Below are 16547 nucleotides of genomic sequence, written 5' to 3'. Positions count from 1 at the left end.
TTTTTGCTTTGTTTTTGTTCATTTTTTTGTTTTTATTTATTTTTGGTTTATTTTGTTGTTTATTATGTACAATACTAAAGATTAAATACTAAAAATAGTTTAATGTTTTTTTTTTGCTTTGTTTTCTGTTTATTTTTTTGTTTTTATTAGTTTTTGGTTTATTTTTTTATTTATTATATACAATACTAAAAATTAAATACAATATTAAAAATTCAATACTAAAAAGAGTTTAGAGGTTCTTTTTGCTTTGTTTTTTGTATAATTTTTTGTTTTTATTCGTTTTTAGTTTATTTCTTATTTATTATGTCCAATACTAAAAATTAAATACTAAAAATAGTTTAGGGGTTGTTTTTTTGCTTTGTTTTTTGTGTTAACGTCACTCTACCCTTAATTTATTTTTACCTTCACTAATTTGTTTAACGGATGAAAATTATTTCATATCAGACTATACAGAGTAACAGTTTACACAGTCTATATATAAAATATTACAAAAAAATACAAAAAACAAAAAAAAACAGATATACAAAATCTTAGCAATCTTTTTTAATTTATGTACCATTTCCTTATAATGCTGTTCGGTCTAGTGAGGTTTCGGTAAAGTGCTTTTCGGTCCAATGAGTTCGGTCTACTGCTTTCGGTTTAATGATTTCGGCCTAATTGTCGTGTACCAAAGAGAATTGCAGAGGCTTGGAAAAATTACTGCTCAGAATTATACAAAGACACGTCAAAAGATGCATCAGTCTCAGAACCCAATAAGCATGCAATCAAAGAGGCAAAACCACTAATTTTACGAGCAAAAGCTCTCAACCAAGTAATTAACGAAAAACCTTAGAGATCGATGGCATACCAGTGAAGACTCTAAAAGCAATGGGCGAGATTGGAAGAGAAAATACTGAATGAATAGGAAATCCCTACGCGAAGCACTCCATCGGGCAGATGATTGTAGCCAATTGATACTAGCGGAGAGATAGAAGCGGATTTTGTGCGTGATAAGTAATATGGAAAAACTATACGGGGATATGTTGAATTAGTTATGTACATGACTTTCCCCAACGGGCGGAAACCAGAGTGGGGGACGAGGGTAGTTATAAGGGGTCAAAGTCGCGGTTTTTATTATTTTTTTTGTGACGCTCGTGATCGAGATAGTGCACCAAAATTTGGTAATAAGTAGGTCATGACGTAACTAAGAAAAATCTCCAGGGGCGGAACGCTGCGTGGCCGACAAAGGGGTGGGGATAGGGGTGAATATAAAAATTATAGGGATTTTTTGTGACATTCGTGATCGAGATAGTGAACCAAAATTTGGGAATAAGTAGACCATGACATAACTAAGTAAAGTCCCTAGAGGCGGAAACCAGAGTAGGCGACGAGGGTAGTTATAAGGGGTCAAATTCGGGTTTTTTTATTATTTTTGTTGTGACGCTCATGATCGAGATAGTGCACTAAAATTTAGTAACAAGTAGGTCATGACGTAATTAAGTAAGATCTCCAGGAGAGGAACGCTGCGTGGCCGACAAAGCGGTGGGGGCAGGGGTGAATATAAAAATTATAAGGGATTTTTTGTGACATTTTTTGGGAGTAAGTAGATCATGACGTAACTAAGCAAAATCTCCAGCGGCGGAAACCAGAGTTGGGGATGAGGGTAGTTTTAAGCGGTGAAAGTCGCAGTTTCTATTATTTTTGTTGTGGCGCAGCATAACATTTGTCCTCCACGCAGCGTTCCGCCCCTGGAGATTTTACTTAGTAATGTCATAATCTACTTTTCCCCACATTTTGGTACACTATCTCGATCACGAACGGCAAAAAAACCCTTATATTTTTATACTCACCCCTGCCTACTACCCCTTTGTACCCCAAACAGCGTTCCGTCTTTTACCCCTTATGACTACCCTCGTCCCCATTCTGATTTCCGCCTCTGGGGATTTTACTTAGTTATGTCATGGTCTACTTATTCCCAAACTTTGGTGCACTATCTCAATCACGAACGTCAAAAAACCCCCTTTTATTTTTTATGTTCAGCCCTGCCCCACCCCTTTGTTGGCCACGCAGCTTTCCACCCCTGGAGATTTTACTTAGTTACGTCATGACCTACTTATTCCCAAATTTTGGTGCACTATCTCGATCATGAGCGTAACAAAAAAAATAATAAAAACCGCGAATTTGACCCCTTATAACTATAGGCTATTGATTATGTACTATAGAAAGGAACTACAACGTTAACGGGGTTTTATTATTTCATATGGTCAATTAATCTCTATATATGAAAAAACCGCGGAGTGCTACCATTTAAAGGGGTGCGTTTTTGAGAAATGGGTGAATTAGTCCCTGGGCACAGGTTACATTAGGGTGAGTTCTATGCACTTTTGGTACAAACACGTCTACATAAAAATTATTCCTTGTTAAATTTTCTATCTAAATATAACTTTTTAAAGTCAAAGATGCTTTTGTTTACAAAAATATATTCAAAAGAAAAAGCACAAAGAAACCCAAAAGAAAGAAATTTTGTTTTTTGTCCCATAACTTTTGTCCGCGGGGATATAGGTATAGATATTGCTTCACAGAAAAAAATCTTACATATTTTCTCTTTAAAATTATGTTTAGTAGAGGTCATTAGGATTTACAGTTTTCGAAATATAATTTTTCAAAGTTCGCCACTCACAGAAATTTTGGGCAATTTTCCTTGTTATTTCGCAAATATTGTTCTGTAACTTTTTTCTACGTAATTTTAGGCATATGCAACGGTACATGTAAGAGGAATAGAAATCAATTACCTTTAAAATTTTCTACTGTATAATGTTGTACGACTTCTTTTAAAGAGGTTATCTTTTTCAAGGTTTTATACTTTTAACAATTTTTTATAATATAATATAAAAATAAAATAATATTATTATGTAATATATTATATTATATAATATTATATTATATATAGTATATATAATAAAATATTATATTATATATTATATAATACCTAATATAAAAAAATATTATTTTTTACATTTTTTACGATTTTTTTAAAATTTCTCATTATAACTTTTTTTCTTGTACATGAATATACTATATATTGCTCAATAAAGAGGGCTTACTTTCTGTTCTTTAAAATGGTGTATCATCTATATTTAACTTAAAAAATTGTAAAATACTTTTAAAGAGTTTTTTATTTTTTACGATTATTTTTTAAATTTCCCATTATAACTTTTTTTTTTCTACATTTAGGTATATATTATACAATAAAAAAGAAATCTTATATTATTATACAATAAAAAGAAAGCTGTTTACTATAAAATGGTGTATTATAAAAAATTCTAGGGTTATTTTTGAATAAGATAATAAGCTTTTTCAAAATGTAATAAGTACTTGCAACTATTTTTGATTTTAGGATTATTTTTTAAATTCCTTATTATAACTTTTTTATGTGATTGTGTGTTATGATTGAATCTTATTTTTTATAGGTAATATGTGCTTTGGATCCACTTGTCTCGGCCGGGCAAACTTCAAAATATGGATTAATTCCAATATTTACTGGCAAAGCTCCTGCACCTCAAGCTTTGTTGAAAAAATAGCATGTAAATGTACCAAAGGATGTACAAAAAACTGCGGTTGTAGGAAGATAGGAATTAGTTGTTCAATATTCTGCAAATGGTGCATGTGCATGTGCATGGGTACGAATTGTGGGAACTCTAAGATAACTGAGGTGTCAGCGGAAGATATTGAAGCTAATGCTAACGAAGAGATGACCTTTGATTTTGAAAATTTTTTAAATTTAAATATAGATGATACACCATTTTAAAGAACAGAAAGTAAGCCCTCTTTATTGAGCAATATATAGTATATTCATGTACAAGAAAAAAGTTATAATGAGAAATTTCAAAAAAATCGTAAAAAATGTAAAAAATAATATTTTTTTATATTAGGTATTATATAATATATAATATAATATTTTATTATATATACTATATATAATATAATATTATTATTATATAATAATATTATTTTATTTTTATATTATATTATAAAAAATTGTTAAAATTGTAAAACCTTGAAAAACCATAATCTCTTTAAAAAAAAGTCGTACAACGTTATACAGTAGAACATTTTAAAGGTAACTGATTTCCATTCCTATTACCTGTACCATTGCATATACCTAAAGTTACGTAGAAAAAAGTTACAGAACAATATTTGCGAAATAACAAGGAAAATTGCCCAAAATTGCTGTGAGGGGCGAAATTTGAAAAATCATATTTCGAAAACTGTAAATCCTAATTACCTCTACTAAACAACATTTTAAAGAAAAAATGTGTAGGTTTTTTTTCTATACAGCAATGTCTATACCTATATCCTCGTGGACAAAAGTTATGGGACAAAAAACAAAATTTCTTTCTTTTGGGTTTCTTTGTGCTTTTTCTTTTGAATATATTTTTGTAAAAAAAAGTACCATTGACTTTAAAAAGTGATATTTAGATAGAAAATTTAACCAGGAATAATTTTTATGTAGATATGTTTGTACCAAAAGTGCATAGAACTCACCCTAATGTAACCTGTGCCCAGGGACTAATTCACCCATTTCTCAAAAACGCACCCATTTAAATGGTAGCACTCCGCGGTTTTTTCATATATAGATGTCCATTGACCATATAAAATAATAAAACCCCGTTAACGTTGTAGTTCCTTTTAGCTATCTTATTTTGAATATAATCAATAGCCTACTACCCTCGACCCTCACTGTGGTTTCCGGCTGTTGAGAAAAGTCATGTACACAACTAATTCAACATATCCCCGTATAGTTTTTCCATATTATTTGTCACGCACAAAATCCGCTCCCAGCTCTTAGACTATGCAGCAAGCTGACAATATTTAGAGTGTCACCCCCCCCCCCCTGACAAAAGCTCATCGAAGAGAAGGATTTTTTGGATTTGCATTAATACGAAGAATGTATATGGACCTATTCAAGGTATCTACTATTTGTAGGCTTGTTTTATTGGATTTTTATATCCATATCATATTGCTAATGAAATATTTACAATTTAATTTGATTTTATCTTATTTTACACAGGGAAATACTATAGCCTCAGTTTCCCAAGTTGATAATGTTTCTACTTCAGACTAAGAATTAAATGAAAGAATAAAACTCATTTAGATAGATAGCTAAAAATATGCTTAAGGGCGTAGGAGCAAAATTTCGCGCCAGTGTGTTTTAAATGCATTCATTTTTTTCGAAGCCTAAGAAAACTAATAAGTATTTTTAAAAAATTTAAACGCAGAATGAAAGATTACATTATAACTGAGGGCAGAAAGACCCTTAGAATAACCAAAATGTTTCTTTTGAATGAGCTATTTGAAATTAAAAATCACACTAAATTTTCTTTTTTTTTTCACACCTGTAACTCTGTTAGCTTTCAGGGACTGAGTTTAGTCAGGTTAGTCCCTGAAGTTTTCAGGGACTTTTGGCCCTCGATAATAATGCAATCTTTCATTCTAAACTGACAATAATTTTTACTAGATTCAATCATAATGAATATGAAACTAAAAAATTATTTTTTCAGGCAAGTTGACAACAATCAATTAACATGTATCGACGACAACGCTTTGCGAACAATGAAAGATTTGGAGATTTTGTAAGTACACATTTAATTTTATTGTAGTTTTATAAAAATGTGAAATGCTTATGTAAATAATATTCCATTTTTTAGAAAATCTATCCCACTGTTTATTTTTTTTCTCTGACTAGTCAGTAACTCATTGCGAACCCTCTTATATTGTTTATAGATATTGTTGCTCGATTGAACCTAACTTATCTTAGTACAAATATGCAGATTAAAAAAGTTCTTGAAGCCCCTTGAAGTTACAAAATGAAAATCAATTTGTTCCAATATATCGAAAACTGTTAGAGAGTTTTTAGTGAAAATGGACATGTGGCAATATTATAATAATAGTGAAATTTGTACACCTCGTAAAAATTTTATCGAGGTTTTGTTCCCTTAAACCCCCCAAACTTTTGTGTACTTCCCAGTTGAATTATTACTGCGGTACCACTAGTTAAAAACAATATTTTTAAAACTTTTTTGGCTTTTATTATTTTTTAGATAAGGCAGTTTTTATCGAAGTGCGGCTTCTTTTTTAATATGTTTACTAAAAAAATTTATGGGGGTTTTGTTCCCTTAAACGCCCCATATGTTTGTGTACGTTCCAATTAAATTATTATTGTGGTGCCATTAGTTAAACACAATATTTTTAAAACTTTTTTGCCTCTTAGTATTTTTTCGATAACCGTTTTTTATCGAAATATTAATATGCTTTAAAATATACCTAAAAAATGTAAATGCACAACAAATGTTCATATTATTATCAGGGGTCTACACCCACTTGTAAAAATAACTACCACCATGTAAAAATTTGTGTTGGATTTTACAAATATTCAAATTATCTCGATAAAAACTGACCTCTCGAAAAATTACAATGAGGCAAAAAAGTTTTAAAAACAATTTGTTTAACTAATGGTACCACAATAATAATTCAATTGGCGTACACAAATATTTGGGGGGTTTAAGGAAACAAAACCAACATACAATTTTAATGGCGTGCACAAATTTTACTTGTATTTTTTTTAAGATGTTCCTGCCATAAGAATGCCACATGTCCATTTGCAATAAAAAATCTCTAATAGTTTTCAATATGTTGGAAAAAATAGATTTTTATTTTGTAACTTCAAGGGACTATAACTTTTTTATGTGCACAGTGCATATTTGTACCAGAATATGTGATTTAATTTATGACTTGTATTTTTGTTACACCCCCTATATATTTATTTTTATGCTTTTTCTGATGAGGATCTTTCAGTGCGTCACAGTTTATGTGACAGAAAAAAATGCACGTCGGTGATTACATGTCGTCGGTGACATTTACAACATCTATTCTAGTTGTCAATAGATGTCGCTATAATCGAGAATAAAATAATTTGCGAATTATATAATATATCTACGAATATTATCTGAATAATTTAAAAGACTATACAAATCAAAGAAAATACCATTTTATAAATGCAATAAACAAAATTGATTTTTTTTTTCTCTAATTCTGGCCTTGGTTTAGAACTAGAACCTTTAGCCACGTAATTGTATAACTTATCCCTAACTCAGGTGTAACGTGTAGTGTGTGTGTTGAGTAAGTGTCTTGTTACTTTGCAAAGTCGACATAATTGTCTTTGCAAAGAGACGCTAATTGTATCCGAACGTCTGCGGTCCCTCCGTTGAGTAAAACAAAATTGATTTGTTTTTATGCCAAATTGCAAATAAAATTTGACAACTGTCAGATTTAACTAAAATGTCATGTCACTAAAATGTATATTATCACGGACTTACCTTTTAACCCCCTCTGTGGCGCAGTGGTAAGAGCGCCTACCTTTGAAACGAAAGGTCGGGAGTTGGAATCCTACCGGGGGGCAGAAATTTTTCATTTATTATAAACTAATAAATGAAAAATAGTTTCTGTCCTTGTGGGATCGGTACTCACCGGAGGGACCGCAGACGTTCGGAAACAATTAGCGTCTCTTTGCAGAGACAATGACGTCGACTTTGCAAAGTAACAAGACACTTACTCTACACACACACTACACATTACTCCCCTGACTTAGTGATAAGTTATACAATTACGTGGCTAAAGGTTCTAGTTCTAAACCAAAGCCAGAATCAAAGAGAAAAAAAAAAAGATTTACCTTTTTTTCTACCATTTGTAACGCACTGAAAAATGCTCATGAAAAGAAGCATACACGTCTTTTATATTATCTGATGTTTTTATAGAGATCAGAAACAGAGTAAAATACAAACCCGATTGTATAACCTGTTGATACGGTAAATCAATAGATCTCGGATATCTGGCAGCTTAGGAAAACAACGCAAGTCGCGGAACATTAATATTAGGGGAAACAACCGTTAATAGAGTCACGTGTAGAATTACCTTGACGTGTTGTTAATAATGCCGCTGATGATGTCGTTAATCAATTATATCCTCCTTCTTCATTTTCTTGTTTCTCTCTGCTTACAGGGTCATGTCGGACTCAATTATTATTAACATTGGTTTTCTTATCGTTTTGGTTTTGTTAAATTGTCTTTCTACTTTTAATATAAAAAAATAATATATTCATCTATAATAGAATTATGTAAACTAGTAAAATATTTCAAAAGAACGAGAACCAAATGGAGACAAAATATAGTAGAAAAGATTACAACACAAATTTGACTAATAGGTATTATGTATGTATTAACCACGGTTATTAGACTTTATTACGGTTGTCTTGTCCGACGGTGGTGGGGAGACTTATATTTTTGACTTTACGTCACAAGAGTTTACATTCCCATATTTTTAAATTATTTTCGATCATTGAATGTGTGTTATTGTGTATATATGTGTATTATTTGTGTTATTATGAAATAATAAGACAAATAGTACACATTTTATCTTATACCGGGTGGCGAATCGTAAAAAGGGCCATAGGAAACTCAATGTAAAGTTCTGAATTCCTGCTTTCCTAGTTATTCTACATCAAAAGTCATGAGAGAATACTTGTAGAGAATTAAAATCTGTATTAAAATCAAAAGTTAAAATTGTTCTACGATTTAAATGCATTCCAAAATTTTGAAAAATATGATTCATTTGCCACAATAGGTATGCGTGTAAAAGTAAGGCCACACGTTACTATTTAACTGACAGTGCTCACACCATTGACTGCATAAAAAAATCTTTATTATTAATCCTTTCGCCGCAACTGAGGGTATCTTATCCACTGTATTGTTTTTAAACAATAGATGATAAAATAAAAATATTGACAGTTCAAAAATGTGAACATTATTGCATTGTGTGTGGCCTAAGTTTGGGCTGAAAACTAAAATGTATTACATTTTTACAAAATTTTGGAATATGTTTAATTACGCAGACCAATTTTAACAGTTATTTCCAATACAGATTTCAATCCTCTTCAAGTAATTTCTAATGTCTTTTGATGTAAAATAATTATTAGGCAAGCTGAAATTCAACAGTTCAGAATTTTACATTGAGTTAATGCAAAACTTTGACGCATGTCAAAATTCTCAATGTGTTTTAATTGTATTCATTTTTATCGAACCCCGAGAAAACTAATAAATATTTTTGAAATATTTAAACTCAGAATGAAAGACTACATTATTACCGAGGGCTGAAAGTCCCTGAAAACTTCTATAATGTTTATTTTAATAAGTTACAGGGCTGAAAGTAAAAGAGAAGTGTGATATTTAATTTCAAATATTTCATTCAATAGAATCTGCTTGTTTATTCTAATAGTCCTGTCGCCAGGGGGGGTACAACGGCCTCGTTAATTCAGATGGACTTACCCAAGTTTTTTTTATGTATTTTGACCCGTAGAACACGAATTTTTTGGGTAACAGTTGATCCGGATGTCGATAAGATTGTTATAGACCAAGAACTTGAGGAATCAAATAACAGCGATTTTTGGCAAAACAAAACAATATTTTGTATTTTTTGGGTCATTTTAAGCAAAAAATATTTCGACAAGTTTTTTAGTAGGATGCACAGTTTTCGAGATAAACGCGGTTGAACTTTCAAAAAATCGAAAAACTGCAATTTTTAAACCCGAATAACTTTTGATTAAAAAATAAAATAGCAATTCTGCTTAGCGCCTTTGAAAGTTCAAGTCAAATTATGTCGGTTTTGATTATTTGCATTGCTAAAAATTTATTGTGTTATTGTTAAACAAAGCTACAAACAACTAGTGCGTGAGTGATGTTTCTATGATTTCTCATTTAAAATCGAACGAGTAGGTAGAATAGGTACTAGTGCAATCAAGTCTATTTCTACGTTACATGCGTTAAAACGCATGTAAAAGCACGGGAAACCCTACGTGTTTATAGCTTTGTTAAACAATAAAAAAACAAATTTTTACCAATGCAAATAATCAAAACCGATATAATTTGACTTAAACTTTCAAATGCGGTAAGCAGACTTGCTATTTTATTTTTTAATCAAAAGTTATTCGGGTTCAAAAATTGCAATTTTTCGATTTTTTTAAAGTTCAACCGCGTTTATCTCAAAAACTGTGCATCCTACGAAAAACTTGTAGAAATATTTTTTACTTAAAATGGCCCAAAAAATACAAAATATTGTTTTGTTTTGCCAAAAATCGCTGTTATTTGATTCCTCAAGTTCTTGGTCTATAACAATCTTATCGACATCCGGATCAACTGTTACCCAAAAAATTCGTGTTCTACGGGTCAAAATACATAAAAAAAACTTGAGTAAGTCCATCTGAATTAACGAGGCCGTTGTACCCCCCCTGGCGACAGGACTATAAGGGGCTTTCCGCCCTCGGTAATAATGTAACCTTGCATCCTGCGTTTAAATTTTTCTAAAATGCTTGGTTTTCTCAGGATTCGAAAAAAATCATATTATTACGATTCAAATTAAACTCTCGTGACGTAATCTCACCCTTAATGTTCATTGGTTAGTCGATTTAGGCAACCGTAGTAATGTCTAAGAACCGTGTGTATTATAGTCTGTTCGCTAAACTCAGACGCAACTTTCTAGATATTTTAGTCGGTAATTTTCCCAATTTTAGTAAAATTGGCAAAAAATAATTACTAAATAGTTAATAATCACTAAATACTTAGTAATTTTGCCAATTTTTGCAAAATTGGCAAAAAACAAAAAAATTATCGACTAAAATATCTAGCCAGTTGCGCCTGATTTTAGCGAACCGACTTTTTTTATAACATTGTTCTGAAATAGTTCTCCAGTCCGAGTCCATTCCGTTAGGTGGCTCTGTATGTAGGGAAACAATTCGGGGGGTCCGACGCTAACGCTTCTAATAAAACTATTTCCTGATTTAAACAGGTTGATTCCTAGCGGTTCCTCGTACTCCTGTAAGTGGTATGTTTTATCGAAAGTGTGCATGAACATTGCCACATATCGAAAGATGCATCTTTTGGTGATACGAAACCAACCTTCCGATCGATAGAGTAGGGGTAGATGGATAGATTTATACAGTATGTAGTTATATTACGTGTTTCGTTTAATGCATTAGTGACTTGTTGGGCGTGTCTAGATCTAGTCTATACTTGACAGGCATATTCTTCTACTGCGAAACACAAGATCTCGGTTGTTGACTTTATTGCTCCATGGATTTGTACCCCATTCACTCCTTACAGGTTTCCATAGATAATTGTTTCTTATATTATGTTATTTGGGTCTGTTAGTATATCAAAAAGGTGCATCAAAGAAGAAAATCAAAAAACAACAAAAGAATGAATTTCAGTGCGCAGAAATGGTGTTGTTGGAACAAAAACACGATACGTTTAACATGCATAATAAGGTGAAACAAGCAGATGCTATTAAGAAATCCAACACAGCTAGCAACTGCGAGATTAACAGAGGAATATCATCACAGATAAAAATGAAGAAATTTGTATATGGACTAAATATATACAAGAACTCTTTGATGATAACAGGTCCGAAGAACCTCCATATATGTAATGACTACTTACCAATCACATCAGATGAAATGGGAAAAGTAATATCACAACTAAAAGTTAACAACACTCCTGGACCTAACAATGTGTATGCTTAACTCATAAAACTATTTAACAACGACGGTACTCAACGTCTAACAATAATATTTAATGTAATGACATTACATTGTTAAGAAATATCGATGGAAATTTTTGAAGGTGCTGTTATGCAACGATTCAAAAACCATCTGTGAAATTCTGAAGACAATAAACACGAACTATGTGGTATACAGAAATGCTTAATTATGGAATAAAATAAAATTCCTAACTCTGGAAAAATGTCGATTTTATGGTTTCAAATCTATAAGGTACCTTTTTCTTATGTACTATGAAAGTACACACAGGTTAACACATCAAAAATGTTAAGTACATATGAGTAAAATACAATTTAGTATGGATAACATTCAACCTTAGAAAACACCCTATAATCTCGAAAGCAACACTGACTCAAGTTACCTTAGTTAAATTTGAATAAGAACAGATTGCTTATACATCTCAGGTCTTACGTTGAGACTAATAACATACTATAAACGACCTGGTAAGATTGACATCTCAGATATTTGACTACGGATTACATCAAACGAAGGTGATACTTTGTATTTGATTATTCTAGGTAAATAAGCGAAACGAAAAGCTTGTAATCACTGTATGTTGTAAAGTTTTCCGTTACGCATAAGTTTTTTAATTTTATTCTATAGCTATTATTGTTACGGCGTTGCCAAATCATCCAAATATATGAAGCTAAAATTTTAAAATCAACAAAAGCATAATATGCTGTCTGTTGGTTCATAGTGTAAACGATATATTCATTTAAATCAAAACGTATTTGATTGATAAAAAGACACAAAAACGAATTAAAAATTTAAGTAATATGAGATTTGTGTATAACGAAATTTCCAATAACCAGTGTGTGAACCAATCAACATTGTTCTTTGTCATATTACGGTATGCGGCAAAATAAACAGTACATACTGAAATTCGTATGCCTTAAATTTGTGTGGTTTTCGAACGTCGATATAACGTATGTGAATGTTGTGATAATGTTAGGTGCTTCAGTATGGTTCTCAGTTTTGCAGAAAAATTTTTTTACGAAAAAAGTCACGAAAACGGTCCAGGCTTAAAATCAACAATGTTTTCAGCACGACGGGACAACCTGTCACACTGCTAGGGAGTCTCTTCGAATACTGCGCGATCATTTTGGGAGTTGCCATTCACCAGAACTAACGCCACCTGATTCGTACATACGAGGAATGCTGAGGAAGTCAGACAGATCCACCGTCTGCCATTTCGAAATTATGGATTAGAATAAAAGATTTTTTCATGCCAGAGGCAGTGGCGGATCTAGAAATTTACCTTGGGAGGGGAAATTTGCCTTACGGGGGAACTTCCAATGAAAAAACAATCAAAAGACATAAAAAAGATAAACTCAGATTACATAAAAGACATATAATAATAGAATAACTTATAGGCATTAACTTCCCTTAATTTTCCTAACTAGCGTGTTTATTGGGTTGAATTTGTCTTTCTGTGGTTTCGGTTTCATGTGAGCTAATATATTTTTATATTTGAATAATTTTTTTTAAATTTTGGATCTTATTAGGGGGCAAATTTCCTCATTTTCCATCCCCGTAGATCCGCCACTGGCCAGAGCACATCTTTAACATCTGTTTTATCGGGATCGAGCGTCGCGCGTCGTCGTGAATAATGTGTGCAGGGCTATATCATGTACCTTTACTAGATAAATGAATAATCATAAACATTTCAATATTCATTTGAGTACTGTTTATTTTGCCCTATTAGCCCGATCAAAGAACAATCTGACCCAAAAAAAAATAAAGGAAGGATGAAAATTTGGGAATAGGTAATTGAAATTGTCTATTATTATATAAGAAAAAGTTTACAATTCTACATCCCCTCCATTTTACAAAAATGGAGGGGAATGCCCCTCTCTTGAAGATAAAAAAATACATGCAAAATAAGACCGGAATTGGATACAATGACTAATTCTAAACAACTTTTGTTCTATAGAGTTTTTTCACTAAGTAAATACTTTTCGAGTTATTTGCGAGTGAATATGTTCATGTTTAACAAAATAAAACATGTTTTTGAACGGTTTTTCGAAGATAACTCAAAAAGTAAGTATTTTAGCGAAAAAAATATTCTTAGCAAAAATATAGCTCATAAAAAATTGAAAAAAATTGTGTATACATGAGGTCCGTAGACCCAGCAGAAGCAGAGTTGCAACTTATGAAAAGTGGGTTTTTCTTCGTTAAATTCCAAATCGAATATTTCAATGTTAAATAACCCAAATACGAAGCACTTTTCGGGGAAAATTCATTTTAACTTTTTTAAAGTGTTTAAAAAAGGTTTATTTTTGTTTTTTAAAAAAACGTGTAACATTAAAAGTAAGTGAGTTAGGCTCAAAATACTGTTGGTCCCTTTTATTTTTTGGTAAAAAAATCACGAAAATCACCCTCTAATTAGCATCACAAATAAAATTTATCGTTACCTTTTCACAAGTTACTTTGTCTATGTATTATTTATATGATCTGTAAGTTTCATCGGTTCAAAGTGCTTCGTTTTGAAAAAGATGTAGTTCAAATGGCTTGAGCGAGTAACTAATCACGAGTTTAGTCAAATTTGGAACAGCCCTAGCATAACCAATTTTTGTCTAACAAGAAAACAAAAAATCAAAAATATTCAGAAAAGCAAAAGGTACATTTTATTACTCTTCGAGATTTTTGGTATTACTAATAATTTTTAAGTTAATTCCATAAACAATTCCGATTTTTTTCAAAGTAAAAGAAAATGTTTTATTTTAAACCACATTTGTTTTTCAAAACTGACTGACCACTTTAAACCAATGAAATTCATAGATAATATAAATAATACATAAATAAAGTAACTTGTGAAGCGGTAACGATTAATTTTATTTGAGAAGCTAATTAGGGGGTGATTTTTGCCATTTTTTCACCAAAAAATAAAAGGGACCAACAATATTTTGAGAGTAACTCACTTACTTTTAATATTAGAAGTTTTTTTAAAAAACAAAAATAAACTTTTTTTTAAACACTTTTAAAAAGTTGTAATGAATTTTCCCAGAAAAGTGCTCCGTTTTTTGGTTATTTCACATTGAAATATCCGATTTGGAATTTGACGAAGAAGAATCTACTTCTCATTAGCTTGAACTTTGCTTCTACTGTGTCTGCAGACCTCGCGCATACACCATTTTTTTCAATTTTTTTATAAGCTACATATATTTTTACTATATATTTATACAATATTTTTTTCGCTAAAATAGTTACTTTTTGAGTTATCTCCGAAAAACTGTCCAAAAACATGTTTTTTTTTTGTTAAAAATGAACATATTCATTAGCAAATAACTCGAAAAGTATTGACTTTGTAAAAAAACTCTATAGAACAAAATCATTATATCCAATTACGGACTTATTTTAAACGTATTTTTTCACCCCAGAGAAATTTTTTTTCACCCTGTATTTTCCAATTTTTGTAAAATGGAGGGGATGTAGAATTGTAAACTTTTTCTTATACAATAATAGACAATTTCAACTACCTATTCCCAAATTTTCATTCTTCCCTATATTTTTTTGGAGGTTTTCCTAAAATTTTGTGTTCCTTGATCGTACTATATACTGTATTACATTCTGTATGATAATAAGTGTAATATTAATTAAAATTAAACTTTTAATTTAGTTTTGACGTTTTGACTATTTATATAATGTTGATTACGAAAACAGTTTTCTTATATTTCAATACGTTTGATTTTCAGAACCCTCAACAACAACAATCTAACATGGTTAGGAAAGGACATGTTCAGCAACATGTTTCGATTACGCACCCTGCGATTAAGCGAAAACCTCTTTCATTGCGATTGTCAGCTATCTTGGTTGGGCAAATATTTGCGACACTCTCCAAGACTTGCTCAGTATACAAGATGCCATTCTCCCAGCCACCTTAAGGGACAAGCTATTGTGGATCTTCAAGAGAGAGAATTTAAATGTTCAGGTAATTTTTATCATAATTTTTTATTCTCTTGTTCAAGTGGAACCCATCTTTGTTCAGATTATCCTTTACACTGATACAATAGGGAACTTGCATAAAATTTTAAATTGTTATTGATGTTGAAAAAAATGTTATAAATCACAACAGAACATAATTTAAAACATGTATCAAAGATAGTTTATAGATTCCACTGACACATTTTAAAGGAATAAATTGAAATTAGTAACTTGATTTTAATTGTAAAATTGTATTGTAGACTACTAGTATGATAAAATTGATCCAAATAATGGCATAACCCAGACATTCAAAGTGAAAGTTATCCTCCAACACCAAACTGTTCTATATGGTCCACATAATGTTGAAAAAAAGAAAAAAGTCACACCATTTTTAGCGTCGGGTTTGGGGGGAGAGGGGGAGAAATCGGTAAATTCGTAGTTTTTTAGGTTTTTCGCCAATATTTCTAAAACTATGCGGTTTAGCATGAACAACCTTCTATACAAAAATGTTCTACATTAAATTTGAAATAATAAAAGGCCCTATGCATAATCCTTCTAAAATCAACGGTTTCCAAGTTACGGAGGTAGTATAGTATAATTGGTCCAAAAAAAGGCCTAACCCAGACATCCAAAGTACAAGCTTTCCTCCAACACCAAATTGTTCTATATGGTCCACATATTGTTTAGTAAAAAGTTACACCATTTTGAGCGTCCGGTTTGGGGGAGAGATGTGGGAGAAGTCGGCAAATTTGTACTTTTTTTACGTTTTTCGTCAATATTTATAAAACTATGCTTTAACGTAAATAATGTTCTATACAAAAATGTTCTACATAATATTTAAAACAAAAAAGTTCCTATACATAATTGTTATAAAATCAACGGTTCCAGAGTTACGGAGGGTGAAAATTGGAGGTTTTCGATACTTTTGATATTATTTGGGCAATTGATGAGGATTTTGGGTGGTGAGGTTGACGTCTCT

The 16547-nt window shown here is 31.3% G+C and overlaps 1 protein-coding gene across 1 annotated transcript in view; it reads left to right on the top strand.

Annotated features, from left to right (window-relative positions):
- LOC114338866 (protein slit) overlaps positions 1-16547 on the top strand; it is a 122725-nt gene that overhangs the window by 25582 nt on the left and 80596 nt on the right. Inside the window, exons 6-7 of the mRNA XM_050656894.1 lie at positions 5541-5612; positions 15340-15575. Coding sequence (XP_050512851.1) covers positions 5541-5612; positions 15340-15575 — 308 coding nt within the window. The remainder of the gene's footprint in view (positions 1-5540; positions 5613-15339; positions 15576-16547) is intronic.

This window comes from Diabrotica virgifera, chromosome 7 (genome assembly GCF_917563875.1).
Source record: "Diabrotica virgifera virgifera chromosome 7, PGI_DIABVI_V3a".
Taxonomy (NCBI): domain Eukaryota; kingdom Metazoa; phylum Arthropoda; class Insecta; order Coleoptera; family Chrysomelidae; genus Diabrotica; species Diabrotica virgifera.
The sequence above is the reverse complement of the archived record's forward strand: the minus strand, read 5'-3'. Positions and strand labels throughout refer to the sequence as shown.